Genomic DNA, 27,061 nt, shown 5'->3' on the forward strand with positions numbered 1-27,061 from the left:
CTCTGCCGTTTGGGGGGTGAGGGGTAGGAATTGCAAAAAAATGTCATACATGTTTTCCTGGGGAAATAGATGTAGAAAACTAGAAATACTTCTTTACGGCGTGAAACTTTACACACCCAGTTCATATCCTTTTGCTTGTTTGTTTCAAACCCTGGTGATATTGGTTTTAGATTTAGTATTACTTCAAGAGCTTGGAAAGTCCATATTTGGATCAGCAGCAAATACAGTTATTTTCTACCTCCAACCAAGTAAAGCCAAAGATGTATTTGTTTCCTGAACTTTTTCAAAAGAATATTAATGCACCTGTATAGGCAATAAATATTTGTCAATCACAATGAAGGATAATCTGTGGAAAGACAGAGTTTTAACTATTTTAATTCCCTTTACTAATATACAGCAAATATTTAATTATAGCAAACAGCTAAATCCGTCCCCTCTTTTTTGTCTTAGCTTGGAGTTCTTTGTTTTAGAATTTTCATTTACTGAATAATAGCTTTTAGCTACCTGCTCCTTATCAGCAGCTATCCTTCTATTATCTGCTTTTTCTTTAATCTTCTTTCTATACTTGCTGTTCCTTTTCTCTCCCTTTATTTCCACCTTGCCCATCTCTGCTTTTCCTTCTCCCTAGAGCTTGTTGCCTAATCTGTTCAATAGAAACTTTCTCTGTAGGATTTGTAAGTCCTCGTTTTCAGTCAGATGTTCTAAGCATATGCCTAGGTGCCTTGTGATTCAAGGCTTTACAGATGTTAAAGAATTTAAATTCTCCTAACACTCCTTTGGCATAGATTATTATAGGGAAACAGAAGCTAAGAGATTCTGACCTAAAAATAAACCAAAGGATCTCTACAAAGGCAACACTGAAGTTTAGTCAAGCCAAATGCTTTCACTTTTAAATAGGTAATAAATATAGAAAAGAAAGGAAGAGCTTTCTGATACAACATGACTAAACACAGATAATCTGGGTCAAACGCATATGAAGTGCTAAGCAAAAATGCATTTGAGTATTAGTGCAAAATGCCAGGTATCTGAAATGCCAATAGGTAGCGTTAGATGTGACTGTGATCAGAATCCAGTCAGCGTTAAATACAACTTCATCAGGTTTGTTTAAGTTATCTATCACTACAGAAAGGCCCAGTTTATGTAGGGGAAATAAGAAAGGAGATTGAACTAAAGCAGTCATGACATATGCAAAGTGCCTTCAGACTCAGAATGAGCTAAATAGTAATAAATACGGCATCAGTTATTTTATTTATTTTTTTTAAGAAAGGCACAAAGAAGAAAATATAAACAGCACTACATGGTTAGAATAAAGTGAATTAGACACATGGAACATCTCTGAGGTATGTGGAACTACAGGTTTCTGTATGGACTCGGCATTCTGGTAGCTCAGATCCATGTCAAGTTCCAAATTCCCTCTAGCTGGAAGAAAGCTAAAACTTAGAGGCTTAATTCTGTTTCTTATTATGAAAATGTGGTCTTCTCAGATGTAAATTTTCACCAGCCGGGAGAACCTTGACAAAAAAATTCAACTTTAACTGCTTACAGTCAGATATGTAACACATTAGAAGAATGTAGGATTTAGGTTTAATGGAGAGAAATAAATTTGTTTTAAGCCTAGATGAAGCCTCAAGTATAATGAAATTTGAATTTTTTAAAAAAAATAATGTTTAGAAAAATATTTCTGAACAAAAGGTAATTTTAGCCCCAATTTTTAATATTTTTTTCTATTTTCATAGTTAATTACAGCTGCCAATTTAGAAGGATCATTGAAGATGCAATTTGTTTCATTAAAATAATAAACAAAGAAAGGAAGATAATGATGTGAGATTGTTTAAGATACAGGTTGGTTGAATCTCCCTGCAATTAACGAATGAATTAATTAAAGTTGACAAAAATCAAAAAGCTATAGACAGCTCTCCCAAGAAGCATCCCCATTTGGCAGATGACTATAAGCCAAAGAGCAATTAAGGTTACCTGAAAACTAACTGGTCACAAGGAAACGTTTACACCGCTGAGGCTGGCGTACGTTTCTGCTTTGGTTACAGGCACGAGCACATTCAAGTTAAGCACAACTTCAAAATCCAGAGAAAGAGTTCAGGAAAGTTCATGTGAACAGAAACTCATCAAACCAGCGGAATCCACTCCTTATTTTTACGCAGGATTTGCTCAGCCAGAAACTAACTGTACCCTGCAAGGTGCTTCTCCCAGAGCTACTACAGTGCAACGTGGGACGTGGCTGTTGGACGCTGCACATCTAAGATGAGCACATTCATGTGTCAGATACGGTCTGAGCTCTAAATTTTCTCCAAGTTTGCGGGCTCTGGGCTTGACAGTTTAGGTTAATTCCTTCTTTAACTCCAATTTGGGAAAAAAAAAAATATCTCTGTGATAATCTCTGTCCAATCAGTGGCTAATTAACAACCTGGATGGAAACACAGGAAACTGTACCTACACAGCAAAACAGAACACGCCAAGAGTTTCCAAATATAATTCTATTTACAGGGTTAGCTTGGTTTCTAATGTTGTTTTTCCATGGTAAAGTTCTTTTGGAACAAACTTCATTGTTTTTGCACTGAGAAAGACCTCACAGCCACATCCACATTTAATTACAGTAATTTCTTATTCAGATTGGTGCTTTTTCTTAAGAGTGACAGGTGATTTTGAGTAATTGAGTGATAGCAATAACGTGGCATTCCCTATACAAGGTTGTTTTCCCATTTGTCTTATCTCCTATCTATCTACTAAATAAAGCAGAAAGTAGATTACGGATTTAATTTTTACATTATTTTTTAATTTCTATAAAAAATATTGCTTATGAATATTGTGGATCTTGAGAATATATTTCAGATGTTTACACAAATGCTTTTAAGAAAGCCACAACTAAAGGAAGGATGTGATCGTTTTCTCCAGAGTGCATCAACGTTGGCTGATTTCTTTAACATCTTAAGTCAGAAAGTTGGGGATGTATCTAATAAGGGCTCCTCAGAGAGAAACCCCTATCTATGGCTTGTCAGATGTGTTGTGGCAAGAGGAATGGAAAAGACTACGCAGCTGTTAAAATGCTACTATGGCATGTGCTTGGGAGCAGTGGTGCCACAGGGCTGCCTGAACTGCTCTGTGCTGTCACACTGAAGTGCTTTTGGATCCATCCAGAAACAGGATTTTAAGGATGCAGCACTGGGCTCCAGTGGCTACGTCGCTGAGGGCCCCCACTCCCATTCTAGCCTGCCTTTCCTCTTCAGCCTGCTGCCTCTGCTCCCCCAGGCTGCGATGGTGCCTTTGCCTGGCTTCCCAGCTGCCTGTCCCTGCAGCCTCATGCTCTGCACCTTGAACCATTTTTCTCTCCTAGTCCACAAGACAGTGATGCTTTTGAATGCCTACATCATACTCTTTCTCCCTTGTCTCCTCACCCTCTTGCCCTGTAGCTCATTTCTAGCTCTGCACTAAGAGTCCCATCACCCCCCCTATCCTTCCGTGAGCTTCTAGACTGCGGAGCGGGTCTATATTAGCGTTAGCAAGGAGAGTGGCCGGCAGTCCTCCTAAAACCTGAGAAAAGCTGCCAAACAACAGGTGCACTTGGCAGGGCTTAGCAGTCAATTAGCTTGCAAGACTTACAGTCTAGTTAAGCAAATTCCAAAATGGTGGGAGTGTCATCAAACAAAGACCAGCAAGAAGGTGGAGCAGGTGTTGATGAAAGGTTTCATCTGCCTGAGGCAAAAAAAACCCATGGTCGTGGCTGTCAGCTTCATTGTGGTTCCCTGCTGTGTGGAACAGGACACCCAGGAGAAGGCGGCACCTGCGGGCACCCACCACTTCTCTTCCTAGCTGGCCACTAGAGAATTTTCCTTTCTTTCTCTGCCCGTTTTTTTCCTAAGGTAACATGGACATGCGTGTACGTTGTCAGCTACACGTCCCCGGAATAACGAAAGCTTTGCCCATATCAGGCTGCCTCAACTTTCACCGCACAGTCTGTACAGCGCTGAAAACCTGAAGCACCTATGCACCTTCCCTTCTCTAGTTTGCTGTAACAACCCCTAAAATACAGTCATCATTTCTTCTTCATCTGCTGCTTAGGAGCTATTGCCTACTTTATTTTTTCTGTACGGTGGATGTAAGAGGTCAGAAAAAATACTAGGCTTAAGATTTGTGTTACAAGAACATGTTCACATGGGTAAATTCATGTGTTTCCTTGAGTCCCAAACCCAAGCAGAAATGGCACGTAGCAGTAATGGAACAAGGAGGCACAGCGGTGACAAGTGCTGCCCTATAGAGTACTGAGAGACAGTGCAAGAACAAACCACCTTATTTCAGTATTTGTACAATCTGGGCCCCTTTGGAAAGCAGCATCCTGCCTTTTGTGGAATTTGCCCTCTGTGGCCCCTTTGAAGATGGGGCAGTTAGCACCTTTTTGTGTCAATGACCCTCTGGGGTGAGCATCTTGGTTGATGTCTCTTATGAAAAACAACCAACCCGTCGGGAGAACTCTCCCAAGAGCAGGTGTTTTCTGGTTCCCCCCCCAGGCTTGTTGTCAAACTCATTACCTCAAATTTTAACACTTAGGCCCAAAAGATATTGGAAGTAAAGACAACAGAGTGTGGGGGTTTTGCTCAGCTGGTTGCCTGGTTGTTCTTTTTTAAACTAAGTGCAGGAAAGGAAAGATAAAAGGAAGGGAAATCAGTTATTCTTTCTCTCATGTGAATGGAGCCATGGGAAACTGTGCTCCGCAGGTCATGAGACTTAAATTATGAAGGTTAAAGGCTGGTTTCAGTAACCTCACATCAGAGCACATGTCTACGGTTTTCCATTTATATTCTTCCCTCAGTTTACAGAGAGCTGCCTGAGAGCAGTGGCATCCTTTGATCACCCCGAAAGTCACTTGTCTTTAGATAGGGACACCATACAGATAGTTATCTCTTTGTTCCTCTCCCAGCAGCCTGCTGTTTTGGTCTTTCAGTTGTTTCCAATCCATCTTCTTCGAGATACATACAAACATACTCTTCCTAACCAGCTCAGCAAGCTGTCCTGCCTGCAAACCATGGAACGTCTCTCTAAAATGGCTTTGTAACAAGTTTCACAAGGGTGCAAAATTACCTAAAATGATGCTGTAGATGGTCAGATGTAGCTGTCCACAACAGGCACCTGGAACTAACACACAAATGCCTCAAGCTAGGGAAAGTAAATCTGAGAGTAAAGCATCTCTTGGAGAGCAATTGCCCGTGTGCGTTCCCACTGCGAGATCCACATTTGTGAAAAGCAGAATCTTGGCAGGCGACCCCTTGATGTGCAGAAATTTGCAAATCATTTCAGTCAAAGCAATTTTCCCATCCTTACCAGAGAGCACTAAGGCTGCAATTGTACCCTGATAATCACAGCTACTGAATTCTAAGCAAAATGAAATTTCAGCAGAGTCAATACGACTAAATGCTGAAATGCTTAACGGAAACAGCTTTTAATTAAAATAACCAGAACTTTTGTAGCTAAAGCATCAACTTTTGGTATGTCAGAAACCCAAAACCAGGATTATTGGAAGCTGTAAACAAGGATTATAAAATGTGAGGATCTGGCATTATTCTGATAAAGACTGCAAAACACAACAGTGCTCCTCCCCCCACCAGCCCCCTCACCAACATCTGAAATTAGAATATCGGAGACTACACACCCTTCCCTTACACACTTCTCTTTAGGTATCTCACTGCTTAGGAAACAAAAGCTTGCCCAGGGATACATGTAAAAAAAGCTTTTAAATGTCAGTATTTCCTATAGGTAGGCTCAGCCACACAGCTTTTAAGCTCTCACCAGAAACATCTGCTATCTGGCCAATAGTGAAATGAGGATGAGATGGATCGTAGGTTTAACCTAACACGGTAAAACCTCTGGTCTAATTATGATGCAGAGATCAAAATGAGAAAAAAATCAGAGCAGAATAACGTACAATAGTGCACATTGTGAGAGTGTCCAAAATGGCTTAGCTACCTAAAAGTGTTGCTTAAAAAGTAAGCTGTCTGGCCTCAGGTAGCACAAGTTACCTTCAGCATCTTGCTAGGATTTAGAAACAATTAGGAAAAGGGCAAGGTATTAATTACACAGACTGTTACTGTTCATTACAGATGATGGTATGCCTTCTCGCAGTCAGAGACACCAGACCAGATCCTAGCTAGTGATATGAATTTGACCAAACAAGTCCCCTGAGAATTCTGGCTGTCTCTTTGCTGCACGTGGCAAATATAATCTCGTCCCTGCACTGGCATGGTTGCCTCATGTGGGAATTTATTTATTTTTAAATTAATAGTAAAATATCAATAGAAAGCACCACCCTCTTGAGATGCTCAGCCTCTCCAAAATGGCAATTTAAGTAGTTTTGTATTAACTTTTCAGCATTGAGCTTCTCAGATGAGCAACACAGCCACAGATTTAAAGTGTGGAGGAACACAACGGGATGGAAACTGCTTATTCAAAATGTGAATTGAGCTGTGGCTTTTTGCATGAGATGATAAGGTTCACAGAGTCCACAGGCTTCTGTATACCTCCAAAAGAGGGAAAAAAAATGACCCAATATTTTAAAATGGTTGAATAGTTCTTTTTCTGTCTTGGATTTCTGGGGTCTTAAAACCTTTTATAAGATATGCTTCTCCTGCCCACTCCCTATTCATTTTTAATGGTCTTCCCACAAAGTGCTACCTACTGCCTCCTATTCTTTTTTTCTTTTAATTTAACTGTTTTCCAAATTTTTAGCCAACAGTAACATTATGGAAGATAAGCGACTAATGATCAATTTTTAAAAGATTACAGGGCTTAAATCTTTGCGACAGGACACAATAGTATGTAGTATGCAATTTTATCTGTGAGACATCCATTTTCTATCATTAAACGACACTACATAAAAGAAAAAAGTACACCGTAAGAACAGTTATTTTGTCAAAGAAAATACTCAAGGATTTTTAAGGAGAGAAAAAAGTGCAAAATCACATGCTGTAAGACTCTAACCATACAGAAAAAACAAAACCAACCCCTTTTAGAATATTGTTTTAGTTATGGAGTGGTAGTTGTGGGATGTCTGAATGCACATAGGCACTAACTTCCTAATGATTAGCACAGTTCCGTTGACAGGCTCGGCTGCAGAATCACAAAGCAAACATAAATTGCGGCAAATTAGCAGAATACTTTTTTTTTTTTTTTCCTTTAAAGAAAAAAGTTTAATGGATGTTTTGCCTGAGGAGCTTATTTCGATGGCTTCTCAGTAGACGAGGCTGTGCTGCCAGGAACCACAGAAGCGTACAGTAAATTTAATAATGGCCCTACGCCATCGCATGGGTTATACAGCTACACAGGCACGTTCAGGCACAGAAACGCAGCGTATCAGAGCCACGAGGGCCTCAGTTTCTCTCATTAGGCAGAGACAGTACTCGTGGCGGTCTACAAAGATAGCTCCCGCTTTAGAAATCCATCCTGCTCCCAATGAATTTCAGACAGCTTTATCAATAAATTCAATCACGCGAGAGTTTAGCTCATACACAAAACGACTGAGACGTGCCAAATGAAAAAGGGGAATCGGAAATATTTTACACAAAAAAGATAAAAAGGAGGAATATGTAATATCAAGAGGTTTTTCTTTGCTACCTATGATTGATCACCATACTCATCTCTCCTGATTTAAACAGATACCACGGAACAACAGCTACATGTTGCACAGACAGAAAAAAAAAGCCCTGCCAGGAATACTAATACCACAGCATGTCATTCAAGTTGCAATTGGCAATAATGGTCAGCCTCCGTTCTGTAACATTTTAATTTACTCACGGCAAACTGACATTCAGATAGGTAAAAAATTGTTTCCTACTTTTAAAAACATCAAAGAAATTGCTTCCAGTCTGATCTCTACAATTGACTATCCACAGTGTAAACACAGGGTAAATATCAGCTCTGAAAGAAACCAGCTTTCAGAGGTGATACTTAATCATGAGAGCCACAACATCATCGCATGCTCATTTCACTGTCTGCAGAACTGACACATATGTTCTCATGAATAAATTCATTAATATCTGTCTCAAACATTAATATGAATGGGCAGCATGCTACAGAAATGTATTCATCTGGGATGCTATAGAACCTTTCAGGGAAAAGCACACATAAAAATGAGCATTGAAGATGAATAATTATTTTGTTATTACCACCTTTTTCAGATGTATCTGCCACCCACGAACCGGGATCCCAAATGTCACAGTATACTTGGTGTTTTTCACAAAGAGGTGTGAAATATCCAAATGTGATCATTTGGAAGGTGCAAACCTGGTCATTGTTATGTTAATGTTGACATATCCTCTACGTGTCTGACCGCATTTCCTTGAAAAATTACACTCTTCAATCTGCTGGACCCCATGATAGTCTGGATAGAAGAAATCCCTTTCTGTGCACTACACTGCAACAGCTTAGATGACCAGTTTCTTTATTTGTGTGCCGCTGACATCCCATAGGAATGAATTCCAAACACATTGTACGCACCTGGCGGAAAAGCCGCCACGGGTAGCGAACATGTGGGTAGCGATGTGTCCCTGGGGTGTCCCTGAGAATCCCAGCCATCACCCAGGTCGGTGCAGTCACAGCCCAAAGAAAACTTTTTATCTGCCTTTTGGGTTCATACTCTTCATTTGTTTCGCTGTTCTGGGGGCTGGGGGCAGAGGGGAGATTTCCTGTTCCGACAGCACTATTGCATTCTATCTTCTTAAGGTAATAACCCGGGCTCTCAGTAGATATACTGGATTTTGACTTAAGGCCCTTTTATGCCACTCCACGAGCTAAAAAAATAAAGGTCTTAAAGTGCTTGAAAACAGCCTCAAGTCCAGTCGTAAATAACTACAGAGAATTACTACCTAAATGTTTACTAAACTGAAGGAAGAGATAAATCACATTATATCTAAATGGAATAAAAATACCGATAAATAAAAGTTTTACAGCCCAGATGGCAATAGAAACAAATATCATTGCAAATGTTTCCCTTTCAAAAGCTGATTTAAACCGAGCATAAATGATGACACCATCATATTTTAAGGACAAGTGTAGGTTAAATAATGTATATTTTAAATAGCTTAGTCTTGGCAAAAAAGAGGCAGCCTGGACAGGAATGTGTGTTCTTCATGATTATTAAACGTTTTTACAGCTATCTATGGCAGAGTGGTTTACGACGGCTAATGATTTTATGTCCCTTTCTACAAAAGTTAAAAATGTTACTTTTCTTATAACTTCAGTAATTTTATTACTACAGTGAGATTTACATAGGATTTTATACCAAAAAGCACAAGCAATATGCAACGACTACTGAAAATACACTGGAGTGGATTACCCTGGTTTCCCTTTGTGCATTGGCAGCATACAACCAAGATCATAATTACGGGATTGCTACCGCCTGCCAACTTGAAGAACTAAACCACAAGCTTCCGCATAATTATAAAGAACTCTAAGATTAAATCCTAAAGGTCTTCAGGGACCTCTGAGCTGTGTATTTCTTCTGTACTTCTTTTATCTTTGTTACTTCCCAACAAAGACGAAGACTCTTCCCAGTTAAACAAATCTATCAAATGAAACGCCCGCATTTTCACACAACTGCTTAGAAATCAGAATGTCCATCTGCAATGTGCAAACTCATATTAAACGTCACGTTTGGATTTATAGCTATTTCATCTTGAAACAGAAACCAAAATCAGACAAATCGTTCATACGGTCACAAAACCAGAAACTCAGCCAAGAATTTTAGAAGACGTCTTAATGTGAAAAAGGGATTACTGGTGTATATACACGATAGAGAGGAAATTTCCAAAAGGCTGTTATTGGTCCATGATTAAACTTCCCATCCCCATTTTTTTATAAATATTGCAATTATATTTTAACCAAGTGATGAAAAAAGAATTTCCTCAGAATCATTGAACAGTGACATGCAAGAATAAAAAATAACTTTGAGAGTATATTAATCTAGCAATTTTTGTCTTCATATGAGACCACTTTTATAATTCTGTACCATTCAGAGTTTTACTCACATAAACATACATATTAAATTTAATTTCAGAATATTTCCATGAGGGAACTAGTATTTGCTGGTGTACTCAATAGTCCGTATTTCAGCTTGAATAAACCTAAAAGTGAACAAGGTTTTGTACAAATATCCTATGGAGATTGTTCCCCATACTTACCTGCTTAGTACTTCAAATCACTTAGAACTCTCCATCAAACTGGCCAGCGTCACCCGGAACCTATGACTTAAGGCTGTACATTTATATGCAAGGTTATAATTCCCTACAACCTTCCACATAATCTCTTTTTTATACATTGTGTCTTTCTTATGGTTTCCAGTTTGAAAAAACTATCTAACATAACTATCTAACAAAACCTACAGCTCCACCAGTATTTACACATCAATAACTTACCATGCATAAACTGAGCAAGATTATTCCAAGCATCCCCTCACCAGAACAATTATTTCTGGCTTATCAAGCTAAAGATGGAGTTCCTCAAGATCTTGGCTCTGGAGGGCCTAAGGGTCTGAGGGCCTGAAATTTGCTCACAGCTGGTCCCCCCACAGCCACTGCAGCTGCACTGGTGATGCTGAGTCTCACGACATGACTTCAAAGTATTTGTGCTATCCCCATTTCCACTGACACTCCCCCAGATAGGAAGGTACATGGGATCAGCAGTTTAAAGAAATTTTTTTAAGGGAACAGAATTCCTATTTTTTGAGACTTTCTTTGTAAGGTTACATCAGAAGGGTGTTATGGGAATTTTATGTTGCTACTCCTGCTCTAAACATAGAGAAGACCCTTAAATTATGATCTTCAAAACTGACATTTTTCAAAGCACTTAATTCAACACTTTTTTAAAACGTAACTATTACACAACCTTAATCCTCACTTCATTCTACCTAGAGAATGGGGCTGAGAAACACGTTGGAGCAATTCCTTAGATGACTTCTTTATCTTGGGGTTAACTGGACCAAAAACCCCACACAACACAGAAATAGTCAAAGTGTGAGAACCACCTTTTCTAGACATCAGAAACTACAATACACCACATTTCTTTTGTAAACTTATGAATCAGTATCCACAAGCTTTTCCCCGTTGTCTGGCATACAGTACCATCCACAGGAAAAGGTTAATCTTCAGTGAAAATATCATCTCTTGGCCCTGTGCATTTGTTGGGGTTACAGAAGCTTTCTTTGAAGTTGGCCGTCATCCCAGGAAAGCTGCATTAAGCAGTTCAAATTAAATATCACTAGTAATACACGTTGGTAGCAAGTAGAGGCAAGAAAGAGAAAGGCTTTGGGGAAGAATTTCAGGGGGAAATAGGATTACGTTTGCTCAGTAAAATCTTCCCAAAATTACGATTTTCAAAAATTTTTAGGCCTCAGTTGTTCAGAAATTAAATCTACTCAAGTTCTGAAAGTATCTGAACTTGATCTGACATGCCACTACTGGTCCAGCAAATTTGGAAACATTTTTCATTTATTCCTGGTAGCGCTTTCAATTACAGAGATACTATCATTTTGATTATTTTCCTGCTATAAAGACTTCCCCTCAGGGATTACAGAAGCAAGCCTATTAAAATGTATCCCCATCCTTTGAGCAGACAAAAAAAAGAAAAAAGACTGAATAAAACAGGAAAGATGGGAGCTCAAGGCTAAAGCAGAACTTGGCCACAGAGAGCAAGCAGGTGGGAGATCATCAAACAGATATCAAGCAACCCCTTGAACATCCTCTTCTTTGACCTTGGGATTCTGGCTGAAATTGGAGGATTTTTCATATTTGTCCAAGGTTTTCAGATATCCAGCACCCTGGCTGAACCACGGGATCCTTTGGAATCTCAAACTGGTCCCCTGCCCATACCAGGTCTTTACATGTATCAAGCCTGATACTTTTGAGCAGTCTTGAACCCTTTGTGAAAGAGCTATACAGGTGGCTCTGTACACAGAACAGTAAATTGGACATTTTTTTAGAATGTGTCCGATTTACCACTCGTGGAAAAGCACCAGTACCCTTGTGCAGGGGTTCTGGCCTTTCCCAGGAATACCGGGTGATGCTGTGTGTACGCCATACAGCACACAACTGCTGGAGGGAGAAACAGGGCAGCAGGGCTTTAATGGCGAGTACTCCTACAGCACGGGTGACGGTGGCGAGTACGCTGCTACAGTGATGGTGGCAAGTACTGTCCTACAGCAGGGGTGATGGTGACAGACTGAGGAGGCCCTTTGCCTATTCCTGGAGGGTTGTGGTTCTTATTATCTTCAGGAGAGTTCTGGCCCAAACTCAAATCCAGAGATAGAAGCTGCCTTTAAAACTAGTTCAAATATGTGACAGCTGCTACAATTACAGGTCATGAAGTCAGAAGAAAAAGCTTTTTTTAGTAAGCACCAAATAACCAAGGAGTTATTGTTTGTTATTTGGTAAGCACAAAACACCAAGGAGTATTTAAAGAAAACAAACAAAAATGAACAAAGATATGACCATCTGCCACTTACAGAATCAGTAGTTAAAATCAACATTATGATGAATTTTTGACCAGACAGGAAAGGCAACCTACAATTACTACTGGACCAGAAGAAAATTTATGACCGTAATCAACCTGAGCCCAGGCTAACGTGTTTTGGTGATCCAGAAGATAGGAAAAAGAGAGGAAAATGGAAAGTAGAATGATTTCAAGCCATTTCAAAAATCCTGGGTTTAATTTCAAGAACTGGATTTAATAGTTTAAGAAGGAAAATCCTATGACTATGTATGGTGATGTTGGATTTCAACATCTTTAAATTAGTCATTCAAGTGGTGACCTGAGACTCTGATTGTAACCGAATTTCAGTTTGTGGTAGCCAGCATCTTCCCTGGCTTTATTTGAGGGTGCATATATGCAGCTCTGTCCCTCAGCACACAGCAACATTTATATCATATAAACAATCAAAAACCTGATTTTTAGAGGGACTGAGTGCCTTCAGCTCCCATTTTTAGGATCTCTGGCTAGGAGGTAGTGGTCCTCCACAGCTGATACTTCTAAGCAACATTAAGTTCCTAAACTCAAAGTACTCTACCTCTTTGTGAAATATTTAATATAATCCAAATATCAGACCATTGATCTGATTAGAAGTTTTCTTAAGATTTACACTGTTTAAAAGGGAGAGGATTTTAAAACAACAAACATGCTATAGGGAAGTCTTCCCTATATGGTAAATCAGGCTCAGATCTTAAGATGATTTGCAAATGGTATCTGTAAATATTAATGCACTTTGACATTGAATACTGCATATCATACATTTTAAGTGTTTTTCAGTGTGTGGATGTTTACAGTGAAATGATGTGCTGCTTCATACGTCTGTTTTCAATTCAAAGTATAGCTTCATTACAAAGAGTGATAGCATAGAGCTAAGCAGCTAGAACGTTCCTCCAGAATTAGCACCAAATTGACAAGCATCCTTAACACAGCCTTTAAATTGGGCTTGTGGACACCAAACAGCTTCATGAACATTAGCCATTCTTCACTCTCTTTTCTGCAGTTCCAGCTTTTCAGTATCCAAACTGGGTACTGACCACTTTTAATATGGAGTGGTTTTCCCCAGGCCTTCATTAAGCAACTCTACACTAAAAATTCCTTCAGCCCTAGGAGTACTGCTTCCATCAGTACTTTTGCATACTGTTATTACTGACTCTGTTACCTTCTTTCATGATTTCCTAAAATACCTAAGCAGAAAATAGCTACAAAGGCTTCCAGACACATCAGCATACAAGATTCATAAGCCTAAGTCAAAATGACATATTGAAGGACCTTAAACATCACATGAGACATTGAGAGAATAAGCATGCTTATGGATGTATGTCCTGAGAAAAATACAGAAATGTCATTCAGATCAGCTGCTGGTTAGGTGGAGCTGGCAGGCCAAAAGTGGTCCATAACAAACAGGTACAATATCCATCCTGTAGCACCGGAACAAAATCATGAAAGCTGCAAAAATGTCTGTGTGATGTATCCTCCTCTCTGCCTTGCTGTTGCTCCAGTGCATGCTGCTATTCTCAGCTTCTGAGGAATTACACAGGTCTTTAATTTGGACTCCAGACGACTGTGATTTTCCCATATAAGATTCAGGTCATTTTGTTTACTCTGCTTTTAACAGAAAGGTTTTCTTTGCCCCAATGTTCTGCAGCATCTGGCAAAAATGAACACCCAGCAGGCTCCCAAGATGGTGTCAAACCACCAACAAAATCTTGTTTTGCAACGAGTATAGCAGTTCCTCATATGTATGTAGTTACTTTGAATCTAACCTACCTATCTGTCAAACCAGAATACATCTTGAGGAAGATCAGGTTGCCTTAGTAACCTGGGTCCAGTTGTACAGACTTCAGAAACACTGAATAATTTTATCTTTCTGAAGCACCATTGTGCATCATTGTGCCATTGCACTTAAATATCTTGGACGTAAACCAGGTATTACCAGATTCCCCATACACGCTCTGAGCTATTCTCATGCTATGGGTTATAGAAGACACTGCTTGGGAAAGCTTTTTCTTGTTCTTCCTTACCATTTGTGACCCTCGCAGCTGTCATCTATTAGAGAAGCTGGCACTTACCCATTTCTCTTTCTTGGGGTTTGTTGGGGAGGAACGACTGACTCCGTTACAGAGCTGAAACTTCTGCTCCAGTTGTGCCATGTATAGTGATTAATCTTGTTTCAGAAAACTACTGGTTACCTAAAATTGATTTTAATATATGATATTGTCGGAATGTTCAGAGAAATCTGTGAGAAAGAACAGTAACAGCACTTGTCCAGTGTGCTTATTACTGTGAATAGCTTTTGGCTACATGAATTTCAGGCCTGATTTGTACATGGTATGCCATTAAATTGTAATAATTGAAAGTTCTAGAGAAAGGAATCTAACGATACCCAACAGGACAATTTTAGTTCCATGAGAATATATTTAATTAACCCTTAATCATTTTCACCTTTATGACACTGGAAACACTTCTAGGATTTGATTTACAAAATTATTATCCCATTAATAAGAGAAAGATATTATTGACACACCAAAATCCAATTTAATTACTCCCTTGATTCCTCCAGAGGCACAGAGAAGCTGGCAATTTTCTGACACTATGTTCCATTTTTAATATTGTGAAATAGAACACACCTCGGAGTAGGCCAGGAATGTTGCATAATTGCTTCTACCTGAACCACAAACCCAGCTATAACAATGTACTCTGGATACATCAAAAGTTCCTTTTTGGCTTTTTCTGCATCAAGTATCCCATTTAAAACTTCACTTACTGCTCGTTAGAAACGTTCTTACATGGAGGAGCTTCTAGAATCATTGTCAAACAACATTTGATTAGTTTCATTTTTTTAAAGGGACAGTTTGTAATGTATTTAAGGAAAGAGAAATCACTTAACTTTGTCAGGCATGGATAACTCACCTAAATGACTACTCCAGAATCTGTAGGTGAACAAGAAAAAAATTCTAAAACTTGTTTTCAGACTGTCAACAACAGCATGCCTGTTAACTGACACAATTAATAGACCGATATATCTTAATGAAACACCAAAATTTACACACTACAAAATCCACGTAAACAGTGGAGGGAAAAAACCCAACCCACTAGTACAGCTGTGTCACTAAAACCTTGACAAAATGTTGTCATCCATGTGTCATGCTCCATGGTTCTGGTGGAGCAACACATGCTCCCACCTAACACCACAGGAACCTGACAGCTCAATGTGCAGCCTATCCTCATTAGGATTCCAATAAAAATAAAAGGTAAAAAAAGCAATCTTGGTCCATAGCCATGGCTCACAGGCAACACTCCTTGCTTCCCTTGCTCATTTTTCCAGTTCTCCTAAATACCTCAACATTTCTGCCTTTTCAAGACTATACACGTGAAGTCCGACTTCCATTGAAGTTTATACAGATTACACCACTGATATTTGTCACCAGAAATTCCAGATATTCATTATAGAGATATATTGGATAAAATAAGCTGAACAAATTGAGATTTCTTCAATTAGTTCATTCCAGCAGCTTGCCCTGCACTGTAATTTTGCGTGCAGCTATCTTTATTTCTCCTGTGTACTGCGAGTCTCTGTGGCAAAATAATCATATGAACTATTTAGACTGGTATGTTATCAGGGACAGATTTCTTAATTCTCAGCTACTGGAGATGGAAATAAAATGTGTTTTAAAGTACCCTGAGGGATTTTCTATCCCTTTTCTTAATAGCAGGTTATACGCTTATTGGTAGCTAGCAACTGCAAAGTCTTAGCCAGGAATATGCAATATGATTTTGGAAAGTACTGCTGAGTGGCTCTGATAGTTTAGCTTTCGGTCACTAGTTTAATTAAGCTTCTTTACTTTGCATATATCCTTCTCACAAAAAGTAGCATTAAGAGTGATCTTACACTCTCGGTGTCAAAGGGTCCCAAAGCTGCAGTATCCATAACAGATAACTAAATTAATAAATGTGAAAGAAAAATATGTGGTAAAATGATTGAAATCCATCGTTTGTGTAATACTGGACTGATAATGTAAACGGAGGTTATGTGAAGATCACCCTGTGATTTGCATTCCAGAGGAAAGAAGACACTGTGAGAGGAGACTGAGTATCCATCGTCAACACCATATGATAGTTTGGAAGACTGTAAAAAGTCAGTGACAGGGATAAGAGAAAATAATAAATAATCCTATTTTTCTATATGCTATAAATGTAGTGTGTGATTATTATTATTTTTTTTTAATATATGTACACATACACGACATTGAACACAAAACCCTGCAAACCTAAGGAAAGCCAGATCTACACTTCTGCGTGCAATACTAAATTACCCCTCCTTGCATATGGATTATTACATAATTGCTAATTACATGTTCCCAAAATATAAGACTCTTGTCTCATTCAGTGCGAGAATGCGCCTGTTTTGATCAGTTCTGCAGCGAAGAAGGCTGGTGTTTATAAAACCACTCACTTATTGCAGAAGTGGAATGCTGACTCAATATTCAGGGGGGTTGTGGTTCAAAGTATAACCTCAATATTACTCACTGCACTCTCCAAACACTACACTGAAGAGAGAATCATTTAGTTCCTCGTGGAATTTTTATAATGTCAAATAATCTAATATTGAAATATCTTGTAAACTTTAACTAATGTATTTTTACAGTGCCTAGTTTCTACTATCCTCAGTAATAGCCAAAAGTATTCCCTATCGGGTGTGTTCAGTCTGAAATAATTGGGATTTGATTTCCTGGAAACGTACATGCTTCAGTCCCAATTTTGGGTACTCAGCATGGTTGCGAATCAGAACACAGACTGTCAGCTTAGCAAAAAAAAAAAAATTACAAATACCTAAGTGCTGAATCCACTGTCATTTAATAATACATGATTTCCCCTTCATAAATCCATAGTGGCTAGCTCTAATAACCTTCTTATCTTTAATATTTTTAGAAATAACTTCCAGGTAGGTTTTCCCCATCACCTCCGAGGTGGAGCTGACCAGCCTGTACTTTCCTGGATCCTCCTTCCTGAAGACAGGAGAAACATTTGCCTCTTTCTAGTTTTGGGGAACTGCCCGGGTAGCCATGAGCTGTCACAGATAAGGAATTTCAGTGTCGCAATGACCTGTGACACTCGTGGGTGCCTGCCATCAGGTCTCAGGAATTTTTATATGTCCACTTTGTTTAGATATTCCCTGACCTGAGCTTTTTCCACCAAGGTATGTCTGCCTCCAGACTTTCCCACCGGTCTCAGGGACCTGGGATTGTTGAAGATGCTAAAGGATGGTTTTACCAGTAAAACCAAGGCAAAGAAGACCGAGTACCTTGGTCTCTTCCATGTCCCTTGCCACAAGGTCCCCTCACCCCATTCAGTGGCAGGCCCACATTTTCCTACTTCTTCATGATTTGTAGCAGCCTTTCCTTTACTCCTCCATGTCCCTTGTCAGATTATACTCCAGGCGGGTCTTGGCTTTCCCAACCCCATCCCTGCATGCGTGGACAGCGTGTCTATATTCTTCTTGGGCCACCTGAACCTGCTTCCACCTCTTGCACACTCCCTTTTAATGTTTGAGTTTTGTCAGAAGCTCCTCCTGCCTTTTGCCACTTTTGTTTGACTTTCTGTGTATGAGGACTCCTCAGCTTCGAGGAAGTGATCCCTGAAAATCTACCAGTTCTTTTGAGGTCTATGGGATTCTTGCAAGCAGGTCCCTGAACAGGCCAGCGTCTACTCTCTTGACGGCCAGGACTGTGTTCCAGCTTTTTGTCTTGCTTCTACCAGTCAAGGATCTGGACTTCCTGACCATCACAACCCTGATCCATTCTTCCTTGTCTGTATGTACAAGGTCTAGAAGTGTGCCTCCCTTCATTGGCTTCTTGATCACCTGTGTCAGCAAGTAAATGCACTCCAGACATCTCCTAGATTGCTTGTCGCCCCTCCAGCAGATACTGGGGTAATTCAGAGCTCCCATGAAGCCTAAGTCTGTAAACATGGAGCTTCTTCAACTTGTCTGAAGAAGGCCTCATGTATTTCTTCCTCCTTATCATGTGCTGATACTCATCACATCATATTAGACTTTGGTCTTTCCTCTGACCCCAACCCATAAGGTCTCAGCTGGCTCACCACTTCTCCCAGAGCTCCACACCTTCACATCCCACTCAGTCCACTGGTTTCTCACTATCTTGTGAGTTGTCACATCCATTCCCCACCATTCCTAGTCCTGGCTCTTTCCTCACCAGGTTGGCCAGCTTGCAGCTAAGATGCTTTTGCCCCACCTTGGCAGGTGGATTCCTTCTTTTCCTGGCAGGTCTTCCTTGAACTCCCTGTCCAATCTCCAGTTAAATCATCCCGATACACAATTATTATATTAATAGTCAAACATTTAAAACAAAATCTCAACATCACTACAGATGTAGTCTTAGTTGGAAGGCATTATCTCTATAACGCAATCACCTATCAAGAAAATCAAATAAGTCTTACGTGAACCCATTTAGCGACATTGACGCAGCTCTCCATTTAAATTAAGGCTTTCGATCTTTCTTGGTAAAGAGTCAAAACAAACAGGAGAATTTTAAAAAAAAAAAGTTTTGTTACAGTGTTGAGAATATCAAATTTCTAGCCAGAAGAGACTGCATGGTGAAGCTCTAACCCTTCAGAAATGGATTTTAATGGAAGTGTTCACACAGTGTTAGCTATACCATCACAAGTACAATGCCAATACATTATTCCCTTATGGTAACAGACAGTGTTGAACCTGCCCTGTAATTTGGCACAGAACATTTCTATACTAATGTAATGTGACAATGTTATTATGTCTGCTATTTCCTATGCCATAATAGCAGTATTTGTTTCCACAAACATGCCATTACATTCACTAATATGGCTATACTTAAAGACTGCCCGAGTAAAACAGACGTAAACTTACAGAAAGCAGAAAATCTCTTCTAGAAAGCAGATAATATCTCATAGATTTGTTTTGTTTTTCCAGAGTAATTTTCAACCCTTCTCTTTTAAAAAAGCTGAATTCCCTGGGAGGGCAGCTTTCACTACATAACCTGCTGTTAGAAACAGTTACGATGTTCATGATGTATTTTCTCAGAGGACTTGCATGCAGCCATCCATTTGTAAGAACAGCCATTAACTGTCCTTTTAATACAGTCTTTTATTTAATACCATTTCGTAGGAAAAACCGCTACTGGTCTGCTTTACACTCATCAGCGTAACACTTCTGTCTATCACATCTAAAGAGCACTGTTGCCCTGAATCTCCAAGTGTCATATCACATCAAAAGAGAAAATGACAATCTGTATAGCATCTCGGGGTCCAAACCTCCCCTGCCTCGTTTATCTTCCAGTAAATAGAAACTGCAGCACACGGAATGTTTCCACCTTAGGCTTAGGGTCTACAGGCACTGCGTACTCACTGCGGGGGAACTACTGAGGTTTGCAATGAAGCAAAACTTTTGTGGATTAAACTGTGGGTATACCTGACCACAGTCGTTGATGCTATAGCCTTACCTTTGCTGGCCCAGGTCATTCTCCATGGAATACATTCCCTAAACTTCTCTAGCTGACACACAGAGGACACTCTTGGACTGGGAAACAACCAACCTCTCTCACACGGTGCTTATTTTGAAACAACTTTTAAAAACTCTTTATTTTAAGGTGTGCGCATTTTCACCTGGAATAATACACTGAACAGCACAGGAGTAATACTTATAGGAAAGATTAAAGAAACTTCTTCCATGTTGTATTAGTAGAATGTATTGTAACACTTTTCAAGAAACTATTTCTTCATTATTTCCTCCAAACTCTCTGTTTTGGAAATTAAAGACAAGAACGATGCATGTGAAACATCTACATTGTAAAGCCTAGGAGTGATGCGTGTCAAATCTTCACACACTGAGGTTACTATGGGAAACATGACAAAGGTATCAGCTCAAATGCAGCAAGGTAATTTGTGCACCTTTATGCAAATTGTGGCTGATACAAAACTGGGTGGAGTGATTGATAGACCAGATGTGTGTGCTGCCATTCAGAGGGATGCTGACAAGCTGGAGAAGTGGGCTGAAAAGAACCTTGTAAAACAAATGAAAATGCCAAATCCTGCACCTGAGGAGGAATAATCCCATGCACCAGGACAGGCTGGGGCCTGACCAACTGGAAAGCAGCTTTACTGAAAAGGATCTGGGTGTCCTGGTAGACACCAAGCTGCATGTGAGCCAGCAACGTGCTCCTGCAGCAAAGAAGGCACATAGCCTCCTAGGAGGAGGAAATGTTGGAGAAAGGTTGAGAGACGTGACGCTTCCCCTCTACCCAGCACAGCTGAGATGCACCTGGGGCACTGGCTCCTTGTGCTGGGCTCCCAGTGCAGGAGCAGCACTAACTTACCCAGCAAAGGGCCACAAGGATGATGAAGGGCTTGAAGCATCTCTCATGTGAAGAGAGACTGAAAGAGCAGAGAGAGACTCTTTAGCCTGGAGAAGAGAAGGCTCAGGGGGGAACCTATCAGTGTTTTAAAACACCTGATGGGTGGGAGTACAGGAGGGAGCTTCTTCTCAGCGGTGCCCAGTGACAGGACAAGAGGCAATAGGCACAAAACCTCGTATAAATAGAAGGAAAATGTTTGTACTGTGAGGGTGACTGAGCACTGGCACAGGTTGCCCAGAGAAGCTGCAGAGTCTCCATCCTCGGACATATTAAAAATCCAACTGGGCACAGCCCTGGACAACCCGCACTAGCTGAATCTGCTCTGAGCAGAGGGGTTGGGACTAGACAATCTCCACAGGTCCCCCCTCACCTCAGCCATTTTGGCACAATGAAGTTACTGCTCAAATATGATTACTAAGAACTGGTGGAACAAAGTACCAGGGAGGTGTGGTGGGTTGATCCTGGCTGAGGGCCAAGCTCCTACCCAGCTGCTCGCCTAGCTCCCCCTGCCCTGCCCTTGGTGTTCCCTCTGCTTTCCTCACTCTTTTTCTTCCCTCCTCCTTCATCTCATCGTGCATTTTGGTACACACGACATACTGGCTAAGCGTGCTTTCATAGAGGTGCCACCAGCTTGGCTGAGGGACTCAGCTGTGCCCTGTGGTGGCTCTGGTGGAGCTGGCCCTGCCTGGGGCAGTCGAAGCTCTCCACTCTGAGGCCACCCCACAGCCCCCACCGCCAGCACCTGAGCAGGGACATCCAGTGCAGGAGGGATACAAGCCTCCACAAACCAGGTCCTTTTAACCGTTTTTTCTTTTGTCCACCGACACTTATTTTTAAGTGGTCGGTTTTGGGGGTTGGTAACAAAAAATCTCTGCCTGCGAGACCTGGATGCCCTAAATACCCCATTTCACACGAACGCAGAGGAAGCCAGCAGCCCAGCCCGCCTGTGTAGTAACGCCAGGCCAGGGTTCGGCGCCTGCCAGCCAGCGCTGCTCTGTGCAACCTGCAGGGAACGCGCGGCACGCGCTGCTTGGGATGCACACATCCTTCCAAAGGGGATGGCTTTTCCAGCTACGAGCAGGTGCTATTCCAGACCTGTTGCTGAGATAATCCTTCTTCACGTGAAAGGAATCTGCCTTACTGCAGTACTGCAGTTTAGCCTGTGGCAAGTTACTAAAACCCATAGTAACATCTTGTCATTCCCCTTCCTGTGCTCTTCCCAAACACAGCAGAGAGCAGTCCAGGAGCGTATAGGTGACACCGAGATTACAACATAATTTCTCCCCCTTTCCTTCACATATACCATTATGAAAAATATCTCTCATTAGATGTGATTTTCGGATGTTTGGTATCTGAGCTAATCTGAGGAGCCAAGATAAAGCAGAAACCAAACTTGTTATATTTACCAGACTCTGCATTCTATTACAAAACACCCATATCCAGGATAAATCTATATTTCATGTTTGTGATAGAAGGACATTACAAGAAAAAAAAAAAAAAAGATTTATCTGGGGAAAAAAAGTAAGCATTTTTGGCAGCCATGTACTAAAGGTACTCCTCTACCATCATCAGAAATACTATATTGAGAATTATCTGATTGTGTGCAGTGTAGTCCATAAAGTTATCATACAAATGAGCCTTCACAGTGGTAAATATCTTACCTAAGTTCATCAGTTCACCAAATTTATGCAATAGCTGTCACTTGAAGAAATAAATCAGAGAATATTGCGGGCCCAGACATCAGCCACTACTAAGGCAAATTTATAAACAGAGTTTTTCCTTTGCTAAGTGTGGAATATATGACTTCTTCAGTTTTTTAGTTACTTTTGGGTGAACTCAAAGATTGCCAAAGAACAAAAATAACAACTTAAAAGTAAAATAGAAACAATTTTCTCCTGTAGCAGACAGGGGACTGAAATCTTTAAAAAAATACATGTGTAGCAGCATGACTAATCACTCACGTTGCTGGGAAGGGCAAACTCATATACATAAAATAAACCTCAACTTTTGCTCAAATTAGTGAAAGTTGTTTGATACCACATTTTGGTTCTACCATGCAGCAACTGCAGAGAAAAGGACTGAGATGAGTCCTTTCCATGGTTTTCAAACATGGTCAACAGCAGAAAAGTGGTACTTTCATGAGAATAATGAAGGTAGCTTTTACATGTAATTCTTTTTCTAACCTGGTGCTAGATATAATTTGAGCCAAAGGCTTTTAAAGTTATAATTATACTGTTATTTTAGGGTTTGTCCAAGAAGAACCACCTTGCTGTAGAGTGGAGAACAAGACATACACATAAGAAATGCTTGACTACACAGTTATACCACTTTTTTTTAACCATGTCATTCATTCAGATAAATGTATACAACAAATAGAAATAAAAACACTTAGCCTTGAAGAAATTCCTTCTTTGCATGGATATAAAAATGTGCAACATTTGGATATTTCAAATGTGACAAGTGAAAAAGACAACTCAGTAGCTCACTTGAATCAGTTACCGTGGATCGTTATGGCTCTTGAATTACTATTCCACTTCCACTTTGCATAATTCTATTTAGATCAATAAGGCTAGATTGGAATAAAACTAGATTATGACACTGGTGAATCAGGCCCCTTATTTTTGACACATTTATGCTTTTCCTGAAAGGCCAGATGGTTGGTGTATGTTACATAGTTTTATTCAGATGAAATTTAAAAGAACTAAAATACTCGGCATGCTTTTATTATTGGCATGCTTAGTGTGTCACCTAAAGAAATCTACAAAGGGAGATAATGAGCCTTGTCAACTGTTTCACAGTAATTATAGCCCTCGTGATATAATGCTACAAAATTACAATATAGCTTAAGATAATAAAATGTAAAAGGCTTTTTCAATCAGGAAAGGGATTATTTCAAACAGGTAACCATCAGTATATTAGGCATGCAATCAAGCGTAATTCTGCCAGTGTTTGATACTGCACATTGTCCAAAATTCATACTGTATATTTTAGCTATGTTCTTCCCACAAGCCTTACAGATTTTCGTAGGGTTTGCCAGTTCATTTAAATACCTAATAGTAAAATAATATAAAGCTTCAGACACTTGATTCAAATATTGCCTTAAAGCTCTCGAGCGTTCACATCAGCAGTTTTTAGCGTACTTACGGTCATTGCATAACGGTCCACTAAAGGATGTCATGCTGCAGTCACAACTGAATCCATCCCACTGCTGCAAACACACTCCCTGGTTCGCACATGAATCCTCCTGGCACGTGGTGCTGGGGCCTGATGAGAATACACAAAAAAAGGACTTGCACTTTGGCTTCCAAAGAAAGGCATTTCTCACTGGAGCACATTAACTAGTTGCCAACATCTCAAATCAAATGAGCAAAGAGTTACCACGTGAAAGGCACATAAACTTGCTGATTTTGCAGTGGCACGTAATATTAAAAGGGGAGGAGGGGGGGGGGGGGTGGCGATGCTTTAGTTTTAAGGTTGATATATCGAACATGTAAGAATGCACAAAGTGAAGCAGAGTTATTCCAGCTGCAAGGGGAATGTTACATTTGTTGCAAGTTATTTGTTAATCTCATGTCAGACCATTAACTGGCTAAATGTTTTCTAAAAACTTTTTTTCCTGTAAATACATTTCAAACAGCAAAGCCAGATGCCACAGAAAACAAAGCTCTTGGAGATGTAAGTAAAAATCAGAAAATAAAATAAAAACAAAAATAAAAAAAATAAAAAAAAATGAAGCTACACTATAGACCGCTTTTAATCCCACAAATTATTTTAAATTATTTAGGTCTGAAATTAAGAGGAGTTTGGGATTCTTTGGCATGAATGTTGGCAAGTACTGATTCACATGCTTCAGGGATCCCATGCAGGTTCCTTTTTTAAGGGAAAATGCAGAAAATCAGACTACTAATGAACTGGCATGCCGAAATGTGACATACGCATGAAAAACAAAGCTACTCTATTGCTAGAGAATCATAACTAGACTACTGAAATATAACAAAATTTGAAAAGGAATGATCAAAGCACTAAAGCAATCAATATACAAACATATTCAAGACTGAAAGCCTTTATGCAAGCTATGCTGGAAAATGAGGGTTGGTGTAGCCCATTGTTTTAGAGGTGTGAAAGACAAAATCTGAAACAAAATAACACACTTTCATTCTGAAATGTACAGAGCATTTATTGCAGAAATCCAACTGTGCATTGGGGGTTTCAGTCTTGTTTAATACACACAGGGCTATCTACCTTGCAAATCAGCTTTCATCAATGCAACTTTGTCAGCAAAATAAAAAAGCAAAATATATTAAATGTTAGTAAGCAATATTGAAATGGCAGCAAACACAGAAAAAAAACATTCAGAGTAAAGTGCATGCTGCTGTTAAAGAGAGAAAGAAATGCCATATAATGCAAACAAATTAATGCTAATAGCCATAAATCTTCAGGCAAGCCAAAATAAGAAAGCAGTAATTTGCCAGTATTTTACTACAAATATAATGGTTAATTAAGCTGATGACATGTAATGAAGGAAAATTAAAAGTTTTTGGTGGTTTTTTTTTTTCCCTTGGATAGATATGAATGCATTAGCAGAGTAAATGCATGGCTGAATCCTGACTAGCCATTTGTCATGTTCAGATATACTGAATTCAAGAATAATTAGCACTGTCATCCTCTGTGGTCCTTCTTTTTCCTCGCCCTTTCTTCGTGGCTGGTGAATGAAGGCTGAAATACAGACCGTGAACTACAGATTACTATGAGCTCACACACATTTCTCACCAACTCTTGACACTACAAGGAAAAATTTGGTTCTGAGACTATAAAATTGTCCTAAATTGTTTTAGAGAAGACACATCAATATCCATTTGAAACTCCCACTGCTAGTCATTGATGGCAGAGCAAAACTGGTCCAAAGATGATATAAATATCCTAAATCATCCTGTAGAGAGAAATCCACTTAACCCTGCTTTCACATTACAGCTCCTTCAGAGATCTCAGGGTCGGATTTCCTTGTGATTTGCCAGTATTCTAGAAAAATGCATATCAGTATGATTTAAGTCAGTTCAATGGCCTCTTGCTTTAAATGAAGCAGTGCTGGAGCACACCTCTGAACAAGACCCTCAACGGTCACCACTGCAATTAGGAATGAGGGCAGTGCACATTGCACCCATATTTGGGCAAAATTATTAACTATTCTATTGGCTTTATAATAATCTATTTTATCTTTCACTACATCATCATCATTATTATTATTGTTTTTTATTATTATTACCATCATCATAATTATTATCATCATTATTATTATTATATCCACCAATAGTAATAATAATCATGCCACCTAGAACTGATTTACTGCAGTAGGCAGACTTAGGATAGTGATTTCCTTTTCTTTGGAGTTTTGAGCCCAGAAATTAAAAGTTTTGGGTATTAGTGATTTCCTTGTCTTTGGAGGTTTGAGCCCAGAAGTTTAAACATTTGTGCATTACATCACCCTTTCTTCAGCTGGGGTTTATAATGACAGAATCCCGCAGCTGACAAGACAAGACACATTTTTTTCTCACCAGACTCTGCTACTCGGAAACTTTACAAAGATGAAGTGAAAATATCTGTAGGTGTTTAAATGTTATATATTCATGCATTTATTTACACTTTAGTTATGCAATGTTAAATTTCCTCATCTTTGCAAAAGTAGAGCAAAAGTCACAAGGACTTAAAAGTACATAAACTGCAGGACCCAGCAGGCACATGGAAAAGTGCCTGTTGAAACACACGTGTTTGGAAAAAATACAGATACAATCTGGTTAAAAAGCAGGGTATTTTGCTTTTTATGAAATCGATTCTTAGCACTTTTGGCTTATCTATAGTAGTCATTATTCAAAAGTTGACATAAAGACTAGCTTACATGTAAGAATTTCTTAAAGAAAAAAAAAAAGTCTACTTATTTCCATTAAGAACACTGAAGGACTGCTTAATGTCAGTAAATACTATCTACCTTAACAGGTTCATATTTTCCTATATATATTACAGAACGAAGCTATTTAGTAAAAATACACTCTTCTCAAGCACTGACCTTTTGATTCACATCCAATTTAAATATTCTAATTTATTCAATCTTCACTGCAGACTTTTTAATTGACTGGATT

General features: G+C 39.6%; 1 protein-coding gene across 22 annotated transcripts in view; it reads right to left on the bottom strand.

Annotated features, from left to right (window-relative positions):
- Positions 1-27,061, bottom strand: part of NRXN1 (neurexin 1) — a 725,766-nt gene that overhangs the window by 332,988 nt on the left and 365,717 nt on the right. For 20 of the 22 annotated variants that reach the window (XM_040611882.1, XM_040611881.1, XM_040611879.1 and 17 more), the window contains one exon: positions 24,072-24,191. In XM_040611882.1, the coding sequence (XP_040467816.1) occupies positions 24,072-24,191 (120 nt within the window). Of the gene's footprint in view, positions 1-24,071; positions 24,192-25,169; positions 25,197-27,061 lie in introns of all 22 variants that reach the window. The other 2 variants (XM_040611864.1, XM_040611861.1) reach the window with 1 other exon arrangement.

The sequence above is a fragment of the Falco naumanni genome, chromosome 12, assembly GCF_017639655.2.
Source record: "Falco naumanni isolate bFalNau1 chromosome 12, bFalNau1.pat, whole genome shotgun sequence".
Classification (NCBI taxonomy): Eukaryota; Metazoa; Chordata; class Aves; order Falconiformes; family Falconidae; genus Falco; species Falco naumanni.